Genomic DNA, 25,459 nt, shown 5'->3' with positions numbered 1-25,459 from the left:
CTGCCTCTCACTAATACGTCCATTTGCTTCCAAATGGGAGTAGATCCTGTCTCGAAGAATTCTCTCCAGTAATTTCCCTACCACTGAAGTAAGGCTCACCGGCCTGTAGTTCCCTGGATTATCCTTGCTACCCTTCTTAAACAGAGGAACAACATTGGCTATTCTCCAGTCCTCCGTGACATCACCTGAAGACAGTGAGGATCCAAAGATTTCTGTCAAGGCCTCAGCAATTTCCTCTCCAGCCTCCTTCAGTATTCTGGGGTAGTTCCCATCAGGCCCTGGGGACTTATCTACCGTAATATTTTTTAAGACACCCAACACCTCGTCTTTTTGGATCTCAATGTGACCCAGGCTATCTACACACCCTTCTCCAGACTCAACATCTACCAATTTCTTCTCTTTGGTGAATACTGATGCAAAGTATTCATTTAGTACCTCGCCCATTTCCTCTGGCTCCACACATAGATTCCCTTGCCTATCCTTCAGTGGGCCAACCCTTTCCCTGGCTACCCTCTTGCTTTTTATGTACGTGTAAAAAGCCTTGGGATTTTCCTTAACCCTATTTGCCAATGACTTTTCGTGACCCCTTCTAGCCCTCCTGACTCCTTGCTTAAGTTCCTTCCTACTTTCCTTATATTCCACACAGGCTTCGTCTGTTCCCAGCCTTTTAGCCCTGACAAATGCCTCCTTTTTCTTTTTGACGAGGCCTACAATATCTCTCGTTATCCAAGGTTCCCGAAAATTGCCGTATTTATCCATCTTCCTTACAGGAACATGCCGGTCCTGAATTCCTTTCAACTGACACTTGAAAGCCTCCCACATGTCAGATGTTGATTTGCCCTCAAACATCCGCCCCCAATCTATGTTCTTCAGTTCCCGCCTAATATTGTTATAATTAGCCTTCCCCCAATTTAGCACATTCATCCTAGGACCACTCTTATCCTTGTCCATCAGCACTTTAAAACTTACTGAATTGTGGTCACTGTTCCCGAAATGCTCCCTTACTGAAACATCTACCACCTGGCCGGGCTCATTCCCCAATACCAGGTCCAGTACCGCCCCTTCCCTAGTTGGACTGTCTACATATTATTTTAAGAAGCCCTCCTGGATGCTCCTTACAAACTCCGCCCCGTCTAAGCCCCTGGCACTAAGTGAGTCCCAGTCAATATTGGGGACGTTGAAGTCTCCCATCACCACAACCCTGTTGTTTTTACTCTTTTCCAAAATCTGTCTACCTATCTGCTCCTCTATCTCCCGCTGGCTGTTGGGAGGCCTGTAGTAAATCCCCAACATTGTGACTGCACCCTTCTTATTCCTGATCTCTACCCATATAGCCTCACTGCCCTCTGAGGTGTCCTCCCGCAGTACAGCTGTGATATTCTCCCTAACCAGTAGCGCAACTCCGCCTCCCCTTTTACATCCCCCTCTATCCTGCCTGAAACATCTAAATCCTGGAACGTTTAGCTGCCAATCCTGCCCTTCCCTCAACCAGGTCTCTGTAATGGCAACAACATCATAGTTCCAAGTACTAATCCAAGCTCTAAGTTCATCTGCCTTACCCGTAATACTTCTTGCATTAAAACATATGCACTTCAGGCCACCAGACCCGCTGTGTTCAGCAACTTCTCCCTGTCTGCTCTGCCTCAGAGCCACACTGTCCCTATTCCCTAGTTCTCCCTCAATGCTCTCACCTTCTGACCTATTGCTCCCGTGCCCACCCCCCTGCCATACTAGTTTAAACCCTCCCGTGTGACACTAGCAAACCTCGCGGCCAGGATATTTATGCCTCTCCAGTTTAGATGCAACTCGTCCTTCTTATATAGGTCACACCTGCCCCGGAAGAGCTCCCAGTGGTCCAGATAACGGAAACCCTCCCTCCTACACCAGCTGTTTAGCCACGTGTTTAGCTGCTCTATCTTCCTATTTCTAGCCTCACTGGCATGTGGCACAGGGAATAATCCCAAGATTACAACCCTAGCGGTCCTGTCTTTTAACTTTCTGCCTAGCTCCCTGAACTCCTGCTGCAGGACCTCATGCCCCTTCCTGCGTAGGTCGTTAGTACCAATATGTACAACGACCTCTGCCTGTTTGCCCTCCCCCTTCAGGATGCCCTCTACCTGTTCGGAGACATCCTGGACCCTGGCACCAAGGAGGCAACATACCATCCTGGAGTCTCTTACACGTCCACAGAAGCGCCTATCTGTGCCCCTGACTATAGAGTCCCCTATTACTATTGCTCTTCTGCGCTTTGACCCTCCCTTCTGAACATCAGAGCCAGCCGTGGTGCCACTGCTCTGGCTGCTGCTGTTTTCACCTGATAGGCTATCCCCCCTGACAGTATCCAAAGGGGTATATCTGTTCGAGAGGGGGACAACCACAGGGGATTCCTGCACTGACTGCGTGCCCTTTCTGGTGGTCACCCATTTCTCTGCCTGCACCTTGGGTGTGACCACATTTATATAACTGCGAATATATGACGCTTTCCGCCACCTGCATGCTCCTAAGTGCATCCAATTGCTGCTCCAACCGAACCATGCGGTCTGTGAGGAGCTCCAGTTGGGTGCACTTTCTGCAGATGAAGCCACGTGCCACATCTCACAGTCAGAGCACTGCACCCCTCTAACTGACATTGCATCAATTAATTAAAATTAAAAGTTTAAACATTTTTAAAATATATTTTATTTTAAAATTTTTTTTAAAGTTACTGTTAACTATCTGTTTCCTAGCACTAGATTTCTAATATAAATGTGAAAGCTAAATATAGTACTCTCCGATCTCTGGCTTAGATACCCCTCTAAATTATAATTAAGTTACCAATGCTTAATTTTTAAAATTTAGTGTAGATTCCCAACCAGCCACTCAGGTCACAGCTTTTCTGTTTCCCCCCGACACACAATTTGAAAAAGGTATAAAAGTAAAAATGAGTAAAAATCACTTTCTTACCTTCTGAGTGTCTTAGATGTTCTCAGGTTCTCGCCCTGACAGAGACTGCTCCTCCTCCTCCGAACCCACGTGAGACCCTGCAGCCCCATGAGTTGGTCAAGTCACCTTGGACCAAGGTCGGCATTGACCTGTTCGACGCGCTGGGTAGAGACTATGTCCTGATTGTGGACTACTTTTCAAATTACCCGGAGGTGATACGGTTGCACGACATCACATCGTCTGTAGTCATCCTTGCCTGCAAGGACACCTTTGCTCAACACGGCATCCCGCTCACGGTTATGTCGGACAATGGCCCCTGCTTCACAAGCCAGGAATGGCCCAAATTTGCCAGGCGGTACAATTTTGCACATGTGACATCCAGTCCCCTGTACCCCCAATCTAACGGCAAAGCGGAGAAGGGCATCCACATAGTCAAACGGCTCCTCTGCAAGGCTGTCGATGCTGGGTCCGATTTCTACCTCGCTTTGTTGGCCTATCGCTCCGCCCTATTGTCCACTGGCCTCTCGCCAGCCCAGTTGCTCATGGGTCGCACCCGGAGGACGACGGTGCCATCCATTCATGTCCCAGACCTTGACCACATTCCGGTCCTTCGACGGATGCAGCTGTCTCGTGCACAGCACAAGGCGGCTCATGACTACCGTGCAGCTGATCTCCCTGCTCTGGCTCCAGATGACAACGTCCGCATCCATCTTCCGGATGGTGGCTGGTCTGCAACCACTGTGGTCCTTCGGCAGGTGGCCCCCCGCTCGTTCCTGGTTCATCTACCTGATGGCTCCATTCTACGCCGTAATCGACGCGCCCTTCATCTCGTTCCGCACTCGCTACGTGATCCTCCACCATCGCCTCGCCCTCATGCTGACCCTGCCATGGACTATGCAGAGATCCCGGTCACTCTGCATCCTCCTCACTCTGACGCAGTCCAGCCCGCTCCTCAGCTGGTGGTTCCTGATCCACCCTTGAGACGGTCAACCAGAATTCGTCGCCCACCTCAGAGACTTAATTTGTGAACTTTGTGGACTTATGGACTTTCTGATTTGTTCTGTTCTTCCGTTTGATCGTTTACATGGTTTGTATATAGTGTTCATCTCGTTATTCTTGTGACACACTGTTTTTCTGCACCAGGCACCTTCCCATGTAAATAGCTTAGTTCTCATGTACATCGTCCTGTAAATATTTCGCACACACGTAGTTAGGGACATTCTCACCATACACTATTTATTGCCACACAGGTACATTCTGAAATAAAAGGGGGGATGTCATAATATACACCAGTATATCATGGTGCAGATACACACTGATGGGTACATAGTGGGACCAATCAACACACACAACACTGCAGCCAATCACCAGTTAGAGCACACGCTCGATAAAGATAGGGGGCATCAGAGTTCCCGCTCATTCGAGCTGCAGCTAGCTAGGAGGACAGAGCTCACATCCTGCAGCACAGACATTCACCATGTGCTGAGTGCATCGACTGGTTAGGACAAGGCAAAGGTCTTTAGTTAAAGCTAGTATCGTGTTAACCCACAGTCAGAATATGTTAAACAGTTAATGATTCAATAAAATAGTGTTGCACTATTTCAAGTGTTGGTGACCTGTATGTGTTCCACGGATCCAGAGCACCCAACACAACACCTCTCTCTGTCTCTTCCCCTCTCTCTGTCTCTCCCCCTCTCTCTGTGTCTCTCCCCCTCTCTCTGTGTCTCTCCCCCTCTCTCTGCGTCTCTCCCCCTCTCTCTGCGTCTCTCCCCCTCTCTACCTCTGTCTCCCTCTCTCTGTCTCTCCCCCTCTCTCTGTCTCTCCCCCTCTCTCTGTCTCTCCCCCTCTCTCTGTCTCTCCCCCTCTCTCTGTCTCTCCCCCTCTCCCTCTCTCTCTGCCTCTCCCTCTCTCTCTGCCTCTCCCTCTCTCTCTGCCTCTCCCTCTCTCTCTGCCTCTCCCTCTCTCTCTGCCTCTCCCTCTCTCTCTGCCTCTCCCTCTCTCTCTGCCTCTCCCTCTCTCTCTGCCTCTCCCTCTCTCTCTGCCTCTCCCTCTCTCTCTGCCTCTCCCTCTCTCTGTCCCTCTCCCTCTCTCTGTCCCTCTCCCTCTCTCTGTCCCTCTCCCTCTCTCTGTCCCTGCTGGAGGGAATTCCCCGGATAGCTGAAGGGAACGGAAGAATATATGGCAAGAGAAACCCTTCCTCATGAGCAGAGATCCTGAGACAATCTCAACACATGAGTGGGATTTTCAGATCTTTACTGTGAACCGTTAGCCATTTTGAGAATCCAGATACTTCAAATATCACTGAGGGATGTTAATTAGAACAATTAACGGACACTCTCCTGGAGGGTGAGTGTTAGCCAGAATCTATTAGGCTGTGTGCACTGGTTTTAGTCTGCAAAGAAATGCCCAACAATCAAAGGGGGTTGGGGTCTGTAAAATTCCTCAAGTGGTCTTCACACTGGCCTCCTGCCCAGCCTGGACTCTTGATGGGCCGAATGGTCTCCTTCGGCACTGTAGGAATTCTATGGGAGAGACTAGAACTAGGGGACGCAGTTTAAAAATAAGGGTCTCACAATTAAGGTGGAGATGAAGCAAATTTATTTCTCTCAGAGGGCTGTGAATCTCTGCCTAGAGAGCGGTGGAGACAGTGGGCGCGATTTTCCCATCGGGAGTCTAAGTGCCGACCAAACCGGAGTGTTTAACTCTGGCATCGGAGCCCGCTCCCAGCCCCCTATTCTCCCGCCCCCGGGGGGCGGGGAGCGGCGTTGCATCATTTACGCGCGCCGGGCACTGCCGCCACGTGAAAGCGGCGCCGTGTAAATGACGCGGCTCGTGCCGCATAACGGGTGTCACCCGCGCATGCGCGGTTGCCGTCCTCCCCGAGGCCGCCCCGCAAGAAGATGTCGGATGGATCGTGTGGGGCGGCGGAGGAAAGGAGGTCCTCCTTTAGAGAGGCCAGCCCGCCAATCGGTGGGCACCGATTGCGGGCCAGACCCCATTTGAGGCCCCCCCCCCTCCGGTGCAGGAACCCCCCCCCCAACGGGCCGCCCCCCCCAGCGTGCCCGCGCTGTTCCCGCCGGCAGCGACCAGGTGTGGACGGCGCCGGTGGGAACCCGTCGTATTGGGCAGGCCGCTCGGCCCATCCGGGCCGGAGAATCGCTCGCCCGTTACAAATGGCGAGTGGCGATTCTCCCAGCCGCCAGCTGCGATTCTCGCCACGCTGGTTTGGGGGGGGGGGGGGGGGAGAATTGCGTGCGGGCGACGGGGCGGGACACGCGCGGCGTCCCGGCGATTCTCCCACCCGGCGTGGGGGGGGGGGAGAATCACTGTTCTCAACCTCAAGCTCATCACACGTCTTGCACGAGTCATTATAATGGTTTCTCAATAACATCATCCAATTAGCGACAATCTCTGGGATGTTCTGTGAAGCTGCTTTAAGGTTACCATAGAGTAGCCGACAGTGCAGAAGGAGGCCAGTCGGCCCAGCTAGTCTGTACCGACCTTCTGAAAGAGCACCCCACCTAGGCCCACTTCCCCGCCCTATCCCACCTAACCTTTTTGGACTCTAAGGGCAATTTATCACGGCCAATCCACCTAACCTACACTTCTTTTGACTGTGGGAGGAAACCGGAGCACCCGGAGGAAACCCACGCAGACACGGGGAGAAGGTGCAAACTCCACATGGACAATCACCCAAGGCCTGAATTGAATCCAAAGTCATTTTGGTGTTGTTACATCCAATGAGGTGCAAAGACAATTACCCTGACATTTAGTTCCCATGAATGTCAGCCCTGTGGTCAGAGTGAAAGTGCCAATTATATGCAATTGTGACTTGTAAATGTGTGCCCACAACGATGTGGTTAAATTGCCAGAAGGAACTGGGACGGTTGCAACACAGGCAGTAGACAACTTCGGTCTACCGTGCATTTGAATAGCTTTTATATAGCCATTCACCAGCTCATTAAGATTCATGATTCTTTACCCCGTAACACTCCCTGTGGCTCTGGTGCCATAAAACCACTTTTAAATTTGAATTTCTCCTGCTTTCCACCCTATCGTAGAAACATACAAATTAGAAGCAGGAGGCGGCCATTCGAGCCGGCTCCGCCATTCATTAAGATCATGGGTGATCATCAAGTTCAATATCCTGATCCCACCTTCCCCCCATATCCCTTGATTCCCTTCAGCCACAAGAGCTATATCTAATTCCTTCTTGAAATTACCAATGTTTGGGCCTCAACTACTTTCTGTGCAGTGAATGCCACAGATTCACCACTCTCTGGGTGAAGAAATTGCTCCTCACCTCAGTCCCCCGCACTTTGAATATCATTAAAGTGACAACCTGAGGACAGGTTGCAAAACCTGGGTTTGAGTTCTCTGGAGTGTAGAAGATTAAGGGGTGATCTAGTCAAGGTGCTTCAGACAATTAAAGGTTCTGACAGGGTAAAGAGTGAGAAACTGTTTCCTCTGGTGGACGGAGCCCAGAACAAGGCAGCCTAACCTTAACATTGGAGCCAAGACATTCAGATTCCAAGATGTGCCTGGACCTAGACTGCCTGTAAGCAACACCAAGAAGATCAACTGACATTTGTAACAGTAGCCAACCTCCTATAGCATTGTTTGTGATAAATTGTAGCCTTCCTGTTTTGTGGCAAGCCAACATCCAGTATATCGTTTGACTGATGAAGCAGGAATGTGGTGACTAGGGACTTTTCACGTAACTTCATTGAAGCCTACTTGTGACAATAAGTGATTATTTACTGTACAACACCTGGGTAACTGTACAAAACCTTGGTAAGGCCACATTTGGAGTACTGTGTGCAGTTCTGGTCGCCTCATTTTAGGAAGGATGTGGAAGCTTTGGAAAAGGTGCAAAGGAGATTTACCAGGATGTTGACTGGAATGGAGAGTAGGTCTTATGAGGAAAGGTTGAGGGTGCTAGGCCTTTTCTCATTAGAACAGAGAAGGATGAGGGGCGACTTGATAGAGGTTTATAAGATGATCGGGGAATAGATAGACAGTCGGAGACTTTTTCCCTCAGTGGAGCAAACCATTACAAGGGGACACAAATTTAAGGTGAATGGTGGAAGATATAGGGGGGATGTCAGAGGTAGGTTCTTTACCCAGAGAGTAGTGGGGGCATGGAATGCACTGTCTGTGGAAGTAGTTGAGTCGGAAACATTAGGGACCTTCAGGCAGCTATTGGATAGGTACATGGATTACGGTCGAATGATGGGGTGTTTGTTCTTAAACTAGGAGAAAAGTTCAGCACAACATCGTGGTCCGAAGGGCCTGTTCTGTGCTGTATTTTTCTATATTCTATGTTCTAAAAGGTTTACCCCCTTTCCTCAAACTATGACCCCTGGCTCTGGTGCCCCATCATCGAACAATAAGCGATTATTATTATTATCTGGAACATTCTTTCTGAATCAACTCTGTCTTCCTGTTAGAATTTTGTAAGTTCCGATGAGATCCCCTCCAACTCCACTGAATGTAACCCTAACTAACTGACTTAGTCTCTCCTCATATGACAGTCCCACCATCCCAGGAACCAGCCTGGTAAACCTTCGCTGCATCCCCTCCGTAGCAAGAACATCCTTCCTCAGATGAGGACACCAAAACTGCACACAATACTCCAGGTGTGGCCTCACCAATGCCCTATACAATTTCAGTAAACATCCCTATACTCAAATCCTCTCGCTATGAAGGCCAACATACCATTTGCCTTCTTTACTGCCTGCTGTACCTGTGCGCTTACTTTCAGCGACTGATGCACGAGGACACCAAGGTCTCGCTGAGTATCCGCCTCTCTCAATTTACACCCATTCAAATAATAATCTGCCTTCCTATTTTTGCGACTAAATGGATAATCTCACATTTATCCACATTATTCTGCATCTGCCATGCATGTGCCCACTCACTCAGCCTGTCCCAATCCCGCTGAAGCATCTCTGCATCCTCACAGCTCACCCTCCCACCAATCGTTGTATCATCAGCAACTTTGGAGAAAATACACTTACTTCCCTCGTCCAAATCATTAATATATAATGTGAACAGTTGGGGTCCTAGCACAGATCCCTGCGGTACCCCACTAGTCATTGCCTGCCAATCAGAAAAAGACCCATTTATTCCAACTTTTGCTTCCTGTCTGCTAGCCAGCTTTCTATCCATCTCAAGACACTACTCCCAATCCTATGCACTTTAACTTTACATATTAATCTGCTATGTGAGACCTTGTTGAAAGCCTTCTGAAAGTCTAAATAAACCACATCCGCTGGTTCTCCCTGGTCAACTCTACTAGTTACATCTTCAAAGAATTCTAGTAGATTTGTCAAGCATTTTTCTTTCATAAATCCATGCCGACTTTGTCTGATTACACCACTGCTTTCCAAATGCTGTGCTATGAAATCCTTGATAACGGACTCCAGCAACTTCCCTACTACCTACATACGGCTCGCTGGTCTATAGTTTCCGGTTTTCTCTCCCCCTCCCTTTTTGAACAGCGGGGTTACATTCGTTACCCTCCATTCCAGAGTCCAAAGAATTTGCACTATTCCAGGCCTTCCCATTTAATCTTCTTCCTCCTTGTTATTTGTTCAAAACATTTCTAACCATCCTAAGTTCTGACGAAAGATCACAGACTCTGAATATTTCCAGAATTTTATGTTTTTGTTTCCATCTGTCACTGTAATTGGATTCTAAACCTCAATTCCTGGACGTTCTGACATTGGGAAACATGTTACATTAAATGTAAATGTGTTCTTCTTGCGTTGCCTCCCGAGTAACAGACTTTGGATAGTCCAACACAACTTTTTCAAACATATGCAGGTTCCGGAGAGGCCAGGTGATCAAAGTCGAGGATATCTCAGACATTCCGCTAGGTACCAGAGACATTTTTGTTTGAATCTGGGCAGTAGAAGTTTTGCGTATCTTCACTAAAATGGGTGCGTCTGACTTCTTCCCCTATTTAAGCAGGTGGGGTTTTCAATGTCACACATTGCTGAGCTAACCCGCTAGGTGTGGCAATGTGGGAGGTGCCTGCAACGTGATGGAGATTTCCTGGTTTTCATGATTTCAAAATTCTAAAATTCCCCTTGGACTTGACCCCCTCGATCTCTGCAACTCACAGACTGTAAAATCTTTTGTGCTCGTTTAACTCCAGCCTTTTGAGAAACCCCAATCTTTTTTCCTCAAAAATATACTTTATTCGTAAAATTTGTATAAGTTCATTACAAAACATTTCGACTAGAAGATTAGAGAAAGTGCAATAAAATTTGACTTGTCTCCATTCCGCCTGTTCCACTTGGCGGTGCCTCTGCAGCCTGATGTTAATCATTAGTGACTGTGTCTTCTGCAGCCTGGACCCCAGTCCAAAATTCTCTCCCTAAATCGCTCTTCCTCTCTATCTCTGTTGCTACAGTTAGTACAGACTCTGTAAATAGACTTTCTGTTTGCTTCGCTATTTCTCGCCAAATCCATTGCTGAGCGATAAGTATAAAATTCCCTATTTGGCCATCACTCCGGCTGGAAATTCCATCCAGCTCCAGCTGGATAATAATAATCTTTATTAGTGTCACAAGTAGGTTTACATTAACACTGCAATGAAGTTACTGTGAAAATCCCCTAGTCACCACATTCCGGCGCCTGTTCAGGTACACTGCGAAATGTCCAATTTACCAAACAGCATGTCTTTCGGGACTTGTGGGAGGAAACCGGAGCGCCCGGAGGAAACCCACGCAGACACGGGGAGAACGTGCAGACTCTGCACAGACAGTGGCCCAAGCCGGGAATCGAACCCGGGTCCCTGGCGCTGTGAAGCAACAGTGCTAACCACTGTGCTGCCGTGCCGCCCATGTACCGTGATGCAGTGATGTTCATATTCACGGGTGTATACTGCCACAATCCTGACAGATGTGCAGGTCCCAAGTTAAACAGCATTAGGGCCGGCATGCAGTTGCAGCCACAGGCCACGAGGTGGAGGCATGGAGCAGCTCAAATAGAAAACTCGGGCACTCCATATTCAATAGCACAAGTATAGGGGACAACAGCAGAGAAAGAAAAGCTTGTACCCTGGGAACCCCGCGATTGCATGGTTCATGGGGTTCAGATCTTGAGCATGCAGTCGATTAGGGGCTAGTTTAGCACAGGGTTAAATCACTGGCTTTGAAAGCAGACCAAGGCAGGCCAGCAGCACGGTTCAATTCCCATACCAGCCTCCCTGAACAGGTGCCGGAATGTGGCAACTAGGGGCTTTTCACAGTAACTTCATTTGAAGCCTACTTGTGACAATAAGCGATTTTCATTTCATGTGAGACAGTGTTATTTCACAACTGGGGACTACTGCTCTGGCTCAATCCCACAATACCAGAGCAAATATTGCCTGCATGTCAGCTTCTGGTCCTCAAACTACAAAATAAATTAATAAAAGTAGGCACGATAGGTGAATGGCCTCCTGTACTCTAAAATTCTCCTTCAGATCTGGGGGTTACTATCCATATGCCCAGCAACACCTTCCCCTACAGATTTACATTCTGTGGTGATTCATTTTCTGGAATACCTTGAGATCCATAATCACATTTCTCAAATTAAATTTATTGCCTTGTTGCAAAACCCTTTATAAATAGGAACACGCGATTCCAGAACTAAAAAATAGCAGGCCTGACAATGAATACAGCAGTGTTTGAGAAGAGCCCTGCTTGCCCTCCAAAAGGCTCAGTCTAGTTAATGAGTACTGATTTAACCAGTAGTGTGTTGACTGTAGAATCACAATATCTCAAGTCACGTGGGTCTGATCTGGATATCAACCAATTGGCGTTGAAGAGGGCGAAATGCCAAATTTTATCAGAATCCTGGGTTGGTCAAATCCGGAAAGCACCTGGGAATTTTAATACAGCTCAGGATACCAAAGTGAGCTTTCTGGCTGATTCGGCCGGATAGTGTGAAAGAACCACACAGGTTAACAAACCCCTACCTCAGGCAAAGGTGGTGGTTAGAAAGCGCTTTGAGTGACCTCAGGGCCATTTGATTGGCAGTGGGGTGGGCAATATGGGTCAGGGATCCAACACCAAGTCCGTTCCTTTGTAACAGGAAATGGAGAAAGCTACAATCCTTATTTCCCAGTCAGATGGTTTTGGGTTCAAATCTCATTCCAGGCCGACTCTCCAGGGCAGCATGACAGCACAGTGGTTAGCACTGCGGCTTCACAGCTCCAGGGTCCCAGGTTCGATTCCCGGCTTGGGTCACTGTCTGTGCGGCGTCTGCACGTTCTCCCCGTGTCTGCGTGGGTTTCCTCCGGGTGCTCCGGTTTCCTCCCACAGTCCAAAGATGTGCAGGTTAGGTGGATTGGCCATGATAAATTGCCCTTCGTGTCCAAAATTGCCCTTAGTGTTGGGTGGGTTATGGGGATAGGGTGGCGGTGTGGGCTTGGGTAGGGTGCTCTTTCAAAAGAGCTGATGCAGACTCGATGGGCCGAATGGCCTCCTTCTGCTCTGCAAACTCTATGATTCCATTGCGTAACTGAGGGAGTGCTGCACCGTTTGAGGTGCCTTTGTTTGGTTAAGGCATTAAATGATGCCCCGTGTGCCTTCTCAGGTGAACAGAGGATCCCACGCACGACTTGGAAGAAGATCAAGGGAACTGTGTGCAAATTATCTGCCACTTTCCCTACCTTACAACAATGACTACTATTCATAAGTACATTGTTGGTTTTGAAGCACTTTGAGTTAATTTTTTTCCAGAAGAGTGTAAATTCTTTCTTACAAATCCTATTCCTTCTATGACTTAAACAGTGCTTTTCAAATGTTGAACAACTTGGATTTTTTAGTGTATGAAATGACCACAGCAGGACCTACAGCCACAATCTTCTGATAACATTGTGGCCTAATGGAAAAGGCTTCTGATTTCTGCTCCAGCTGCAGAGCTTTGGAACAAGGAATAGAATAACGCCAGCAAGTCCTTTATGCCCCTGTGTCCTAGGCCCAACCATCTTCAGCTGCTTCATCAATGACCTCCCTTCCATCATCAGGTCAGAAGTGGGGATGTTTGCGGATGACTGCACAATGTTCAGCACCATTCACAACTCCTCAGATAATGCAGTAAGACCTGGACAATATCCAGGCTTCAGCTGACAAGTGACAAGTTACATTCGTGCCACACAAGTGCCCGGCAATGACCATCTCCTACAAGGGAGGACCTAACCACTGCCCCGTGACATTCAATGGCATTATTATCGCTGAATCCCCCACAATCAACATCCTGGGGGTTACCATTGATCAGAAACTGAACTGGACCCAGCCACATTAACACTGTGGCTACCAGGGCAGGTCAGAGGCTGGGAAATCTGTGAAGAGTAACTCACCTCCTGACTCCCCAAAGCCTGTCCACCATCTACAAGGCACAAGTCAAGCGTATAATGGAATACTGTCCACTTGCCTGGATGAGCGCAGCTCCAACATCACTCAAGAAGCTCAACACCATCCAGGACAAAGCAGCCCCGCTTGATTGCCCCCCCTGCAACAAACATTCAAACCCTCCACTACCAACATACAGTGACAGCTGTGTGTGCCATCTAAAAGATTCACTGCAGTAACTCGCCAAGGTTCCAAACCCATGACCACTCCCATCTAGAAGGACAAGAGCAGCAGATACCTGGGAACCCCACCCCCTGGAGGTTCTCCTCCAAGTCACTCACCACCCTGACTTAGAAATATATTGTTCTTTCACTGTCACTGGGGCAAAATCCTGGAACTCCCTCCCTAACAGCACAGTGTGTATACCTACACCTCAAGGACTGCAGTGGTCCAAGAAGGCAGCTCCCCATCACCTTCTGAAGGGCAGCCTGCCACTGGAGTACGTTAGAAGAATTTACATGTTGATGCTCAACCTGTTATGAACGCATCTTCCTTGGTGACCAAGTCCTGGATTGGGATTCAAACGAGCGCTACCCACTGCATCTTCACAACATCCCAAAATACTTAACAAAAAAACACCTTTGTTTTTGAGCTACAGAATGGGTTACGCTGACAGTTGATGTGGGGAATGTGGCAGCGAATGTACGGACAGCTTCCACAAACGGCAATACGACAAGTAATGTGTCTTTTGGTGACCTTGGTCGAGGTGTCACCCTGGGGAGAGCTCCCTGCTGGTTTTCTGAGCGGTGCTGTGGGATGCTTTTACATTAACTTTAGAGGGCAGACTGGGCCTCGGCTTAATGTCTCATCCATCCAAAAACCGCACCTCCAGCAGTGCAGCACTCCAATTGTTAGGGTCATGTGCAGAAGCCCCTGGGGTGATGTTTGAATGTGTTTGCTCCCCACTGAAGCACAGTTTACACATGGTTTTACAACGGAGGACTTGGAGTGGCTTTGCCTGGTTTAGATATTGTTTTGACCAAATCTGATATTCGCCGATGATTTGGGTCCAATCTTTATTTGCATCAATTCAGTAAGCTATTGGGCGCGATTTTCCCAAAACGTCATTTTGGGCGAGTTTGGTGGGTTTTTTCCTCGCTGGCTTTTTGGGGGAGATCCACCCCGGCGTCCGCCCACCCCGGCGTCCGCCCACCCCGGCGTCCGCCCACCCCGGCGTCCGCCCACCCCGGCGTCCGGCCACCCCGGCGTCCGCCCACCCCGGCGTCCGGCCACCCCGGCGTCCGCCCACCCCGGCGTCCGCCCACCCCGGCGTCCGCCCACCCCGGCGTCCGCCCACCCCGGCGTCCGGCCACCCCGGCGTCCGGCCACCCCGGCGTCCGCCCACCCCGGCGTCCGCCCACCCCGGCGTCCGCCCACCCCGGCGTCCGGCCACCCCGGCGTCCGCCCACCCCGGCGTCCGCCCACCCCGGCGTCCGCCCACCTCGGCGTCCGCCCACCCCGGCGTCCGCCCACCCCGGCGTCCGCCCACCCCGGCGTCCGCCCACCCCGGCGTCCGCCCACCCCGGCGTCCGCCCACCCCGGCGTCCGGCCACCCCGGCGTCCGCCCACCCCGGCGTCCGCCCACACCATCATTTCTTTGGGCCCTGGTCTAGCCCACACTTAGAAATGTTTTCACCAGTGGGGAGCTGAACTTGCAAGTCCGGCACCTCAGAGATCGAGCCGCCCTTTTGAAAGGGTGGCCCAAACTCGAAGTCAGCTTGAGGGGCCCCCACTCATGGACAATACTAACCCCCGCCGACATGGGCACCACACCTCACCCCCGTCCCCCACAAAGTGAGCACGCCCTATGGGATCGCTGAGGGCCCGGCTACACCCCCTCCCCCAACCTTTATGATGTCCCTTCATACCTCCCCTTCACAACCCCCCCTCACGGACATGGGTATCCTCAGGCCTTGACAGCGCCCCAGGCACTGCCAGATTAGCATCGCCTGAGTACCACTTGGCACTGCCAGGGGGAGTGCTAGGCAATGCCCTGCCCCCTGTGGTGGTCATCATGCCAACTCTCTGCTTGTGGACACCAGTACCAATGGGCGCCCAGTTGAGGCTTCGCCGGTGTGGCCGGTGACTCCTGGCTGCCGGGAGAATGAAGCCCAGCGAGGGCGTGATGCAGATCGTGCCGGGTGCCACAGGTTGGGTGACTCGCGCGCGGTTCTGCACCTGGCGCGAAGCCAGATTTGGGCCTCTCCTACAATACTCCCGGCGTAACGAGATCGGTGCCAGGCGCAACAGGTTGCAAAATCACACCCATTATCCACCCTCCCCAGTAAGAACACTCAATCTGGTGAGGCCTAACTATTTAAATTCCATCAGTCACAGAAAACATACCACACAGAATCAGCTCATTTAACCTGTGTTTTATCTTCCACATGAATCTCCTCCAATTCTGTTACCTCAACTCAGTCTTTCAGCTTAAATTTCTATTCCCTTTTCTTACACCTACTGGTTTCCTTTTGAAATCATCTATTTACCTCAACCACTTCCTTTGGTAGCAAGTTCCACATTCAAACCACTGTCTGAGTTCTCCTTCCTTTCCCGCATGGATTCGCAAGTCCAGTCATGGCCTCTATTTTTAGATTCTTTCGGGAAACATTCTCCCCCACATCCACCCGTGCAACCTATTCATCATTTTAAAGGCCCGGGGTCTAAGCTGGGTTCAACCTTCCCCAATAGCTGTCATCTATCCATTCAAGAACCATCCTCTGATCGCTAATGCATTTCTTCCTCTCCTTCCCGGTCTGTTTTACAGTACAGAAACCAGAACTGTACAACGTCCTCTTAATTGTGATCTGACCAGCGTCCTGTACAAGCCTTACGTGACTTTTCCACTTTTCAATTCCATATCCCAAGAAATAAATAAGGGGTTTGTTAGCATTTGAATTGTTTTACTGACATTTAATTATTTGTCTACGTGTATCCAGAGATCCCTTTTCAATCCGGGCATATGCTAACATAAGAACATAAGAACTAGGAACAGGAGTAGGCCATCTGGCCCCTCGAGCCTGCTCCGCCATTCAATGAGATCATGGCTGATCTTTTGTGGACTCAGCTCCACTTTCTGGCCCGAACACCATAACCCTTAATCCCTTTATTCTTCAAAAAACTATCTTTATCTTAAAAACATTTAATGAAGGAGCCTCAACTGCTTCACTGGGCAAGGAATTCCATAGATTCACAACCCTTTGAGTGAAGAAGTTCCTCCTAAACTCAGTCCTAAATCTACTTCCCCTTATTTTTAATGCCCCCTAGTTCTGCTTTCACACGCCAGTGGAAACAACCTGCCCGCATCTATCCTATCTATTCCCTTCATAATTTTATATGTTTCTATAAGATCCCCCCCCTCATCCTTCTAAATTCCAACGAGTACAGTTCCAGTCTACTCAACCTCTCCTCGTAATCCAACCCCATCAGATCTGGGATTAACCTAGTGAATCTCCTCTGCACACCCTCCAGTGCCAGTACGCCCTTTCTCAGGTAAGGAGACCAAAACTGAACACAATACTCGAGGTGTGGCCTCATTAACACCTTATACAATTGCAGCATAACCTCCCTAGTCTTAAACTCCATCCCTCTAGCAATGAAGGACAAAATTCCATTTGCCTTCTTAATCACCTGTTGCACCTGGAAACCAACTTTTTGCAACTCCTGCAGTGGCTCATTGTGGCTTACGTTGTAGGATATAGATTAACAATCCCGAGGCTCAAGTACAAATCCCACCATGGGGGCAGATGGAGAATTTAAATGCAATTAATGAACCTGGAATAAAAACACTTGTACCTGTGTCAGTGACCTTGAATCTACTGGATTGTTGTAAACACCCATCTGGGTCACTAATGTCCCTTAGGGAAGGAAATCTGCCGTCCTTACCTGGTCTGGCCTACATGTGACTCCAGACTTGTAATGACAATTAACTGTCGTCTGATGAGCCAGCCACTCAGAAGCAGCCTTCGTTTTAAGGTCGGAAGACTGCTGCCAACGACGAGACCCTCAAGACAATGGGAGTGAAATGTTTAAGCCAGTTTTATAATAATAACAATAATCTTCATTATTGTGACAAGTAAGCTTACATTAACGCTGCAATGAAGTTACTGTGAAAATCCCCTTGTCGCCACACTCCGGCGCCTGTTCAGGTACACCGAGGGAGAATCCAAATAACAAGCACATCTTTCGGGACTTGTGGGAGGAAACCGGAGCACCCAGAGGAAACCCACTCTGACACGGGTAGAATGTGCAGACTCCGCACAGACAGTGAAATTAAGACAAATGTACACATGATAAGAGAGAATGTGTATCAGAAAAATTCCTTACAGTTGCAATCCAATTCCGCATAAACGTGGGTTTGTTTCATTGATGAACAGTGCAAAAGGAGGCCTTTCGGCCTACTGAGTCTATACTGACCCTCTCAAAGAGCACCATACCTAGGCCCCTGCCCCTCCACCCAACCCTATCCCCGTAACCTCACCTAACCTTTGGACACTAAGGGGCAATTTTTAGCATGACCAATCGACCTGACCTGCACATCGTTGGACTGTGGGAGGTCACTGGAGCACCCGGAGGAAACCCACGCAGACACAGGGAGAATGTGCAGACTCCAGTGACCCAAGGCCGGAATTGAACCCGGGTCCCTGGGGCTGTGAGGCAGCAGTGCTAACCACGGCGCCACCATGGACTGTCGTTATTTTGAGTTTAGTAATTTTATGAATGGCCTACTCCTGCTCCTAGTTTCCAAATGATGGCCCCAATGACAATTGTCTTTTCATATTAAACTAGATGTTAAGTTTCTTTTTCCTTTGGCTTTCATTATTTTTGCTGCCAACCTTTTATGACTAAGGGCACACTAAACAATGGAGTCTTCCTCCTGATTTATCACCTTCTGGATTTACGGACAATGGAAAGCAAAGCCTTCCTCCAACGGTTTAACCTTTTGCTCCTACATCACAAAGCAGACTCTCACGTGCTCCCCGTCACCTGCCTGAAAGAATATTTGGCGGGGCAGCTAATTTGGGGTAAAAATGTGACACCGCTCAAAACTCAATGTGGGAAGTTTAAAAGAAAAGGAATTTGAAAATGAGCCGCAGCCGCAAATATTTTTGTCAATCACTAATAAATCAAACAAGGAATTTAGTTGAAAGTTTTTTTTTCTCCTGAGTGAAGTTGAACTCACTACCACAGGAGTAGTTGAGGTGAATATCGCGGACATGTTTATGTGGAAGCTGCAGAACCACATGAGGTAGAAAGAAACAGGATTGGGTTGATGGCTGGAAGTAGGTTGAGGAAGGTCGAATGGTACAGGCTGGTTGGTTCTATTTCAGTGCTGTTGATCCGACGTGAATGTAGATGAATTGTTCAATCGGTTCAAATCGTCTTTTTAGCTTCTCTGGCTCAGGTTCGACTCCAGTCTGCATTGACGTGGGGCAAACTGGAGACTGTAATCAGCACCATGTGAAATTACTTTGAGAAAATTCCAACCCTTCCCAGAGGATCACGCGCCACAGAACATAATGTCAACAATTTGAAACTAAATGTTATTAGTCACACTCCACTGACAGCTGACATTATCAAAAGAGGGGGTTTAATGTACATCAATGGAGCGTCATGAGAGAGCTTTACTCTGTATTTAACCCCGTGCTGTATCTGTCCTGGGAGTGTTTGATGGGGACAGTGTAGAGGGAGCTTTACTCTGTATCTAACCCCGTGCTGTATCTGTCCTGGGAGTGTTTGATGGGGACAGTGTAGAGGGAGCTTTACTCTGTATCTAACCCCGTGCTGTATCTGTCCTGGGAGTGTTTGATGGGGACAGTGTAGAGGGAGCTTTACTCTGTATCTAACCCCGTGCTGTACCTGTCCTGGGAGTGTTTGATGGGGACAGTGTAGAGGGAGCTTTACTCTGTATCTAACCCCGTGCTGTACCTGTCCTGGGAGTGTTTGATGGGGACAGTGTAGAGGGAGCTTTACTCTGTATCTAACCCCGTGCTGTATCTGTCCTGGGAGTGTTTGATGGGGACAGTGCAGAGGGAGCTTTACTCTGTATCTAACCCCGTGCTGTACCTGTCCTGGGAGTGTTTGATGGGGACAGTGTAGAAGGTGTGGCACATCAGCGCAACAATTATTTCAAAAATGAGGAAGCTAAGTTTTGATTGAAGTTGAAAATAATAATTTCAACGCTGAAAGCGCCGTCAACAAAACAGTGCTTACAATTTATTTGGAGTCTGAGGAAAGATTTGAAAATCAGGATAACATCCCAAACATTTATTTTATGTATGTGCATGAGCACCATCAGGGATTGCATCAGCTTTAATGGACAGAGCACATGGTTAACTGGGGTACACCGATAAACAAACAGTTTTCTGACTATCTTCACTCTTATTCACTGAGAACCACCTGTTGGTGCAAAAGGAAGAGACATGCTGGAATTAATATTCAGAAACAGGACTGGGGCTTATTGCTCCTTGCACACATGCAGACAGCAAAATGTAAAAAACAGTCCACTGCCTTCCCTTTTATGAAAGGCACAAACTCTTAAGCTGTGCCCCAGGTGCACAGTACTCATCACCACTCAGTAACTCAGTTTTTCTTTTGCGATGTGGGAACAGTCAAAAGCCATTCCTCTGCATGTTGCATCGCCGCAATCTCCCACCCCACCCTCACTTGACGTTCTCGTAGGGAGAGGGGCAGTGGGAAGGAGGTCAACGACATTGTCCCGGAACAGGAACCCCGACCGTTCCCTACCCACTGTCCCTGAATCCGGGGTTAAGCAAGGCTCCACTGGCTGTCCGCCATCAACCTCACCGAGGTTGGGGATCCAGCAACATCTCCGTTAACAACCGAGTAATAGTGAGATCCTCCTTGCCCACGCCTTCTGGTCGCAAAGCTGGTTATATTCTGATTATCCCAACCTAAGCCTCCACTATTTTAAAACTAAAAGATAAAAGCAGATGAAAAAAAAAAAATCAGCATTTCAAAGATTTGATTCTGAAGACTGATAGAAAAGAACTGGGAGTGCCCCACGAGGTAAGAAACAGTGAGCAGTGCTTGTTCTGGGACTGTGGATGTGAACATTCTGAGAAACCCTTTGGGGAGGTGAGAAAAGCACAAACATATGGCTCCTCTGCAGACAATTTGAGAGGGGGGACCCCATTGCACCTCAGGCAGACAGGGTCCTAGTAACACTGCAATGGTGTCCATCCATGGTGAGCTAATATTAGATCAAGCCCTTTCCCGACCAGGGAAGAATAGCATGACTTGGTTTACAGGCCTGCCCTTGGCAGCGCGATGTGATGATTGAAGAGTTTTACACAAGATGATGCGAGTGAAATTATTGCTGCTGCAAACAGCTCACCCTCATTACAAAGCCAGGCAACAAAAGCAAACAGGAAATGTCACCTTCACTGAGGGTTTCCCCCTTCGGCTTTGAATCAGCAGAGCGGTGCCTGAACCTATAGCCCACCAGCCAGGTCACATGAACAGTGAGTCAGGAGGACTGAGCTCAAACTCTCAATACTCCTGGGCCTGCTTTGTGATCTCTGAAGCCAGTCACACACACAAGGGGCAGGTCGTTTTGCCGACGTGGGGTGGGGGGGGGGGGGGGGGGGGGGTCGGTGACTGAAACCACAAATACCATGTTAACCGTATCACACTGCAGTCCAGGTCTGTCCCAATACATGTAAAACCGTCATGAAAAAACACAATTAATAGGGAACAAACTATCAGTAGCAAATACAATTAAAATAAATAAGACAGTTGTTTATTTCTGAACTTTGTTCAGATTGTTTGTTTCGGACGCATGTCTCAAGGCTCTCCTTTCTCAACCATCTTCCAAACCTCACTTCGCAATCGAGCCGGGTGTCAGCCCAATGGGAACAAAGGCAAGGAAAATGTGGCACATCATTAAAACGGACTCTCGAGAGCCAGCATTGGCAAAACCGCTTAATAACCTGCTTCAAGGAAAGGAGCCTGGGCGAGTGCTTTTGTACCCGCAAGTCCACCCAGAACTGCCCATGCCAAGATACATGCCCACTTCTGAGCTGCCGGTTTCGATAGCAAGTGAGAAGAGGGCGGGGAGCTTATAAACGTCATTGTTCTCACACACAAGCTCAGTTTTCACTTAGCATGTGTACAATTACTATAAAATATCTTTGACATTAAACAGATATATAAACAATACATTGGGGCCATTTCCAACTGGGCCACATGACAGAAAGTGCAAACCTTTTTGTATTCCAGTGTTCATACAGTAGTGTTCACAATAGCCTCAATACTGGGTTCAGAGTTCAGAGGGCTGGATTGATTGGCTGCTTTCTTCTGCCTGGGTGGTGTGGGTGGAGGGAAGACCAGGGCCTTTAGCCCCTCTGCCATGTCTGCACTCGGCTGACAGGCGCCCCGTGTCAATACTTTGGCTAGCAATGGTCGCAGGAGCCCAATGGTCAGCTGGTGACTGCCGTTCGAATATGGCCCAGACTCGCAGTTTGAGGGCACAGAGCCCAGGATAGTGTCCAGTATGTCTGCGGCTGTGGCTTCCTCAGGACACAGTTCCCAAATCTCCTCCAAGTATGGATCCAGGGCTCGGTGTTGGGAGATCTGGACCAGCATGGTAGCGAAGAGCTCCTTCTTCAGTAGGGGCCCTTCCTGAGAGAACCTGTGAGTGGCGTCCACCGCCCTTTGCCACATCTTCCGCTCAATCAGGATCCGAACTGCTTGGATTATGGCATTTGGCCTCTTGCTGCACAACAGGAGTTCAATGGCTGTCTCGGTGGGGTCTCCAGTACCACCTTCACAGGCTGGCGGGATCACTGAAAGAGCTCTCTTGTACAGAGGGGCATTCTCTGGCCCCTCATTGCCCCCATAGTTCCGGGAAGTAGCCAGGTGCTGCTGGGTCAACTCAACAAACTTTGGCAGCCACTTTGGGTTGAACCGGTAGAGCAAGCGGCAGATCAGCTCGAAGACTGGCACTGCCCTATTGGTGGCAGCATACTGGTCAGGTAGGAGAGCCGGGCTCAGTACCACCTTCCACAGGTCGGCAGTGGCTCTGGCAGAGAGGAACCCTTCACTGTCCTGGTGGAGGTGCAGTGTCCTTTTCACAGCCTTCCAAGCTTGCCTTGGGAACGTGTTGAAAATGGAATTCAGATAGAGCAGAGTCTCTCGGTCAAGCTGACAACGGAGCAGCCTCTGAATCTCCTGGTCAGTTATTTCCTCAATGTAAGTGGCCACCTCATTCTGCGATCCATTTATGATACAGGACTTGGCTTCCTCCAAGTTGATGTAGCTTTGTATTTCCCCTGCCATAATGTTGTGCAGTTTGCTGTAGCACTGGGGGTTACAGTGGCCAGTCTTCCTGACTTGCAGTTGGTTCTCCAAGATGGAGCAGAGGGCGAGAGGTGCTTGGAACATTGCCTCACTTTTCAGCTTTTCCACTGTCAGCCTGCTGCGGCTCAAGCTCCTTTTCTGGTAATATTTGCAGGCTTCCTCCAAAACCAGCAGCTCCAATGTCTCCTGGCATTGGTTCTTTCCCCACCCCGACGTGGTGTTAGACTGACTGGGTGGAATCCCGAGGGCATAGACACCATCCTCTGCCAGCAGTTGGATCTCACCAGTTTCCCGGCAGGACAGCAAGGCCAGGGGCTGAACCTCCAGAGTCATCTCCTCCATTATCCTCCCCGTCTCAGTGTCAAACATGTGCAGCGTCCTGCCCACTGTGCATGCCAAGGTTGTCCCGCAGAGCTCCATCATCACAGAGTCCTCAGGCGGCAAGTTGCCGTTCAGGTGGCAGAGGAGCCGGACGCTCCCGTCACTTCCCATCAGGTTGACCTCTCCATCGTCCGTGGCTAGGAGAAGCCCAGTTGCACTGGGGGTGACTGCCCTGATGTTCAGTGGTGGGAGGGAAGTCAAGAGGCCTGCAGAGTCCGCAACCAACCCCCTGAAATCAGAGCCTGTGGGGAGCAGTCTCTTGATGCCCAGGGAGCCTTGGGCCAGGCTGGTGATGGTCACCGTATCCTCCTGGGGGTCCCAGATGAGGATGAACTTGGCCACGTTACTCATGGGGCTGCGGCTGATATCTAACGGCACTGGGCAGTTGCTGGGCATGGGGCAGTTGCCGGGCATGGGGCAGTTGCTAGGGCTGTTGCCAAGCCCCTCGCCGTTGCTGGGCATGGGGCAGTTGCTAGGGTTGTTGCTAGGCATGGGGCAGTTGCTAGGGTTGTTGCTGGGCATGGGGCAGTTGCTAGGGTTGTTGCTAGGCATGGGGCAGTTGCTAGGGTTGTTGCTAGGCATGGGGCAGTTGCTAGGGTTGTTGCTGGGCTTGGGGCAGTTGCTAGGGTTGTTGCTGGGCTTGGGGCAGTTGATAGGGTTGTTGCTGGGCTTGGGGCAGTTGCTAGGGTTGTTGCTAGGCATGGGGCAGTTGCTAGGCATGGGGCAGTTGCTAGGGTTGTTGCTGGGCATGGGGCAGTTGTTAGGGCGGTCACCAGGCCCCTCGCCGTTGCTGGGCAGCAGGTAGACGGCCTCCCCCGCCGCCAGCAGCCTGTAGGCCGGGCTGTTGTGCAGGAGGACTCGGACAGGCCCCAGGGAGAGGCCGCTGTGGTCGGGCCCGGGGCCCAGGCTCAGGCTGCAGATGCAGCGCTGCGGGCCGGCGGGCCGGGGCCGCTCCTCACACCAGGCGATGGAGTGCCAGCCCCAGGCGGCCGACAGCAGCCGGGCCCGGGGGTGGGAGCTGAGCTCGGCCGCCTGCACCAGCCGCCAGTCAGCCGCCTGCCGGCAGCTCCAGAACTCGGCGCGGCCGCGCTGGCTGAGGAGGGCGGCCAGGGCCTCGGGCCCGGACTCCGGCTCCAGCACCTCCAGCAGCCGCTCGGCCCGCGGCCAGCTCCTGTCCAGCGGCCGCCCCGCCGCGCCCCCGGCCCGGCCCCGCTCCAGGCTCCGCAGCCGGTTCTCCCCCGGCCGGTACAGCAGGAGGCGGCGGGAGGAGCAGCGGAGCTGGGACCCGGGCTCCGGCCGCAGGAAATCCCGCAGCTGCTGCCCGGAGAGCGGCAGGTCCGGCAGGCGGCGGAGCCCAGCGCGGCCCGGGGGCGGCATCGGGGCCGGGGACTGAGCTCCGGGGACTGAGCTCCGGGGGCCGGGGACTGAGCTCCGGGGGCCGGGGACTGAGCTCCGGGGGCCGGGGACTGAGCTCCGGGGGCCGGGGACTGAGCTCCGGGGGCCGGGGACTGAGCTCCGGGGGCCGGGGACTGAGCTCCGGGGGCCGGGGACTGAGCTCCGGGGGCCGGGGACTGAGCTCCGGGGGCCGGGGACTGAGCTGCGGGGGCCGGGGACTGAGCTCCGGGGGCCGGGGACTGAGCTCCGGGGGCCGGGGACTGAGCTCCGGGGGCCGGGGACTGAGCTCCGGGGGCCGGGGACTGAGCTCCGGGGACTGGGGGCCGGGGACTGAGCTGCGGGGGCCGGGGACTGAGCTCCGGGGCCGGGAACTGAGCTCCGGGGCCGGCCTCTCCTCTCCCTTCCCCTGTCTCTCCCCCGGCCTCTCCTTCCGGACCGGAGCTCTTTCCGGGTCAGAAGCTGCAATCAGCCCGCAGTGCAGGATCCCAGGCCGCGCTGACTCTCGGAGTCCCGCTCCTTCCGCATTCATCTGAAACCCCCTCCCTCCTCCTCCGCCAATCTGAGATCGGAGTCTGCGCCACCCACATCGATCTGTGATTACGGGGCACCTTCACAAACCCACATTGACCGAATACAAAATCACTCTTCACATCGGGCCAGCACATAGCCGATGGGCCGAATGGCTTCCTTCTGTGCTGTCAGCATCCTGTGATTGTATATTCAGAAACACAGACATGGGGTGTGAACAGATTGTTAAACGCCGAGGGGCACATCCCCAATTGGACACAATGATTGAAAAGACCGAAGGCCATTCGGCCCGAAGGATCTATGCCAGCCCTGATGCTGCAGCCCCTCCCCCTCTGGAAGCTCCCAGGTTTGAATTGCTGCACCATTAATGGCAGCACCTTCAATCCTCACCCCCAGCACCCTCTAAAATCCTTCAATACAAACTTTAGGAATTTCACAGTAACTTAATTGCAGAGTTGATGTAAACCTACTTGTGACACTAATAAAGATTATTATTTGTAAAA

At 50.8% G+C, this 25,459-nt stretch overlaps 1 protein-coding gene and 1 long non-coding RNA gene across 2 annotated transcripts in view; both read right to left on the bottom strand.

The window, feature by feature from the left end:
- LOC140393349 (uncharacterized) overlaps positions 1-25,459 on the bottom strand; it is a 174,873-nt gene that overhangs the window by 148,649 nt on the left and 765 nt on the right. Inside the window, exon 2 of the long non-coding RNA XR_011935576.1 lies at positions 17,217-17,335. This is a non-coding gene — a long non-coding RNA (uncharacterized lncRNA). The remainder of the gene's footprint in view (positions 1-17,216; positions 17,336-25,459) is intronic.
- On the bottom strand, positions 19,570-25,444 carry hps6 (HPS6 biogenesis of lysosomal organelles complex 2 subunit 3). Its single transcript, XM_072479708.1, has 2 exons — positions 21,558-25,444; positions 19,570-19,730 (listed from the first exon to the last, which is right to left on the bottom strand). Exon 1 carries the CDS (start codon positions 24,408-24,410, stop codon positions 21,576-21,578), a length of 2,835 nt encoding a protein of 944 aa, XP_072335809.1. The 5' UTR covers positions 24,411-25,444; the 3' UTR covers positions 19,570-19,730; positions 21,558-21,575.

The sequence above is a fragment of the Scyliorhinus torazame genome, chromosome 16, assembly GCF_047496885.1.
Source record: "Scyliorhinus torazame isolate Kashiwa2021f chromosome 16, sScyTor2.1, whole genome shotgun sequence".
Classification (NCBI taxonomy): Eukaryota; Metazoa; Chordata; class Chondrichthyes; order Carcharhiniformes; family Scyliorhinidae; genus Scyliorhinus; species Scyliorhinus torazame.
This window is presented reverse-complemented; position numbering and strand designations above follow the sequence as displayed.

Excerpts from the sequence above, each read along its gene's own strand:
- hps6 (XM_072479708.1), bottom strand. The coding sequence starts at position 24,410 with ATGCCGCCCCCGGGCCGCGCTGGGCTCCGCCGCCTGCCGGACCTGCCG.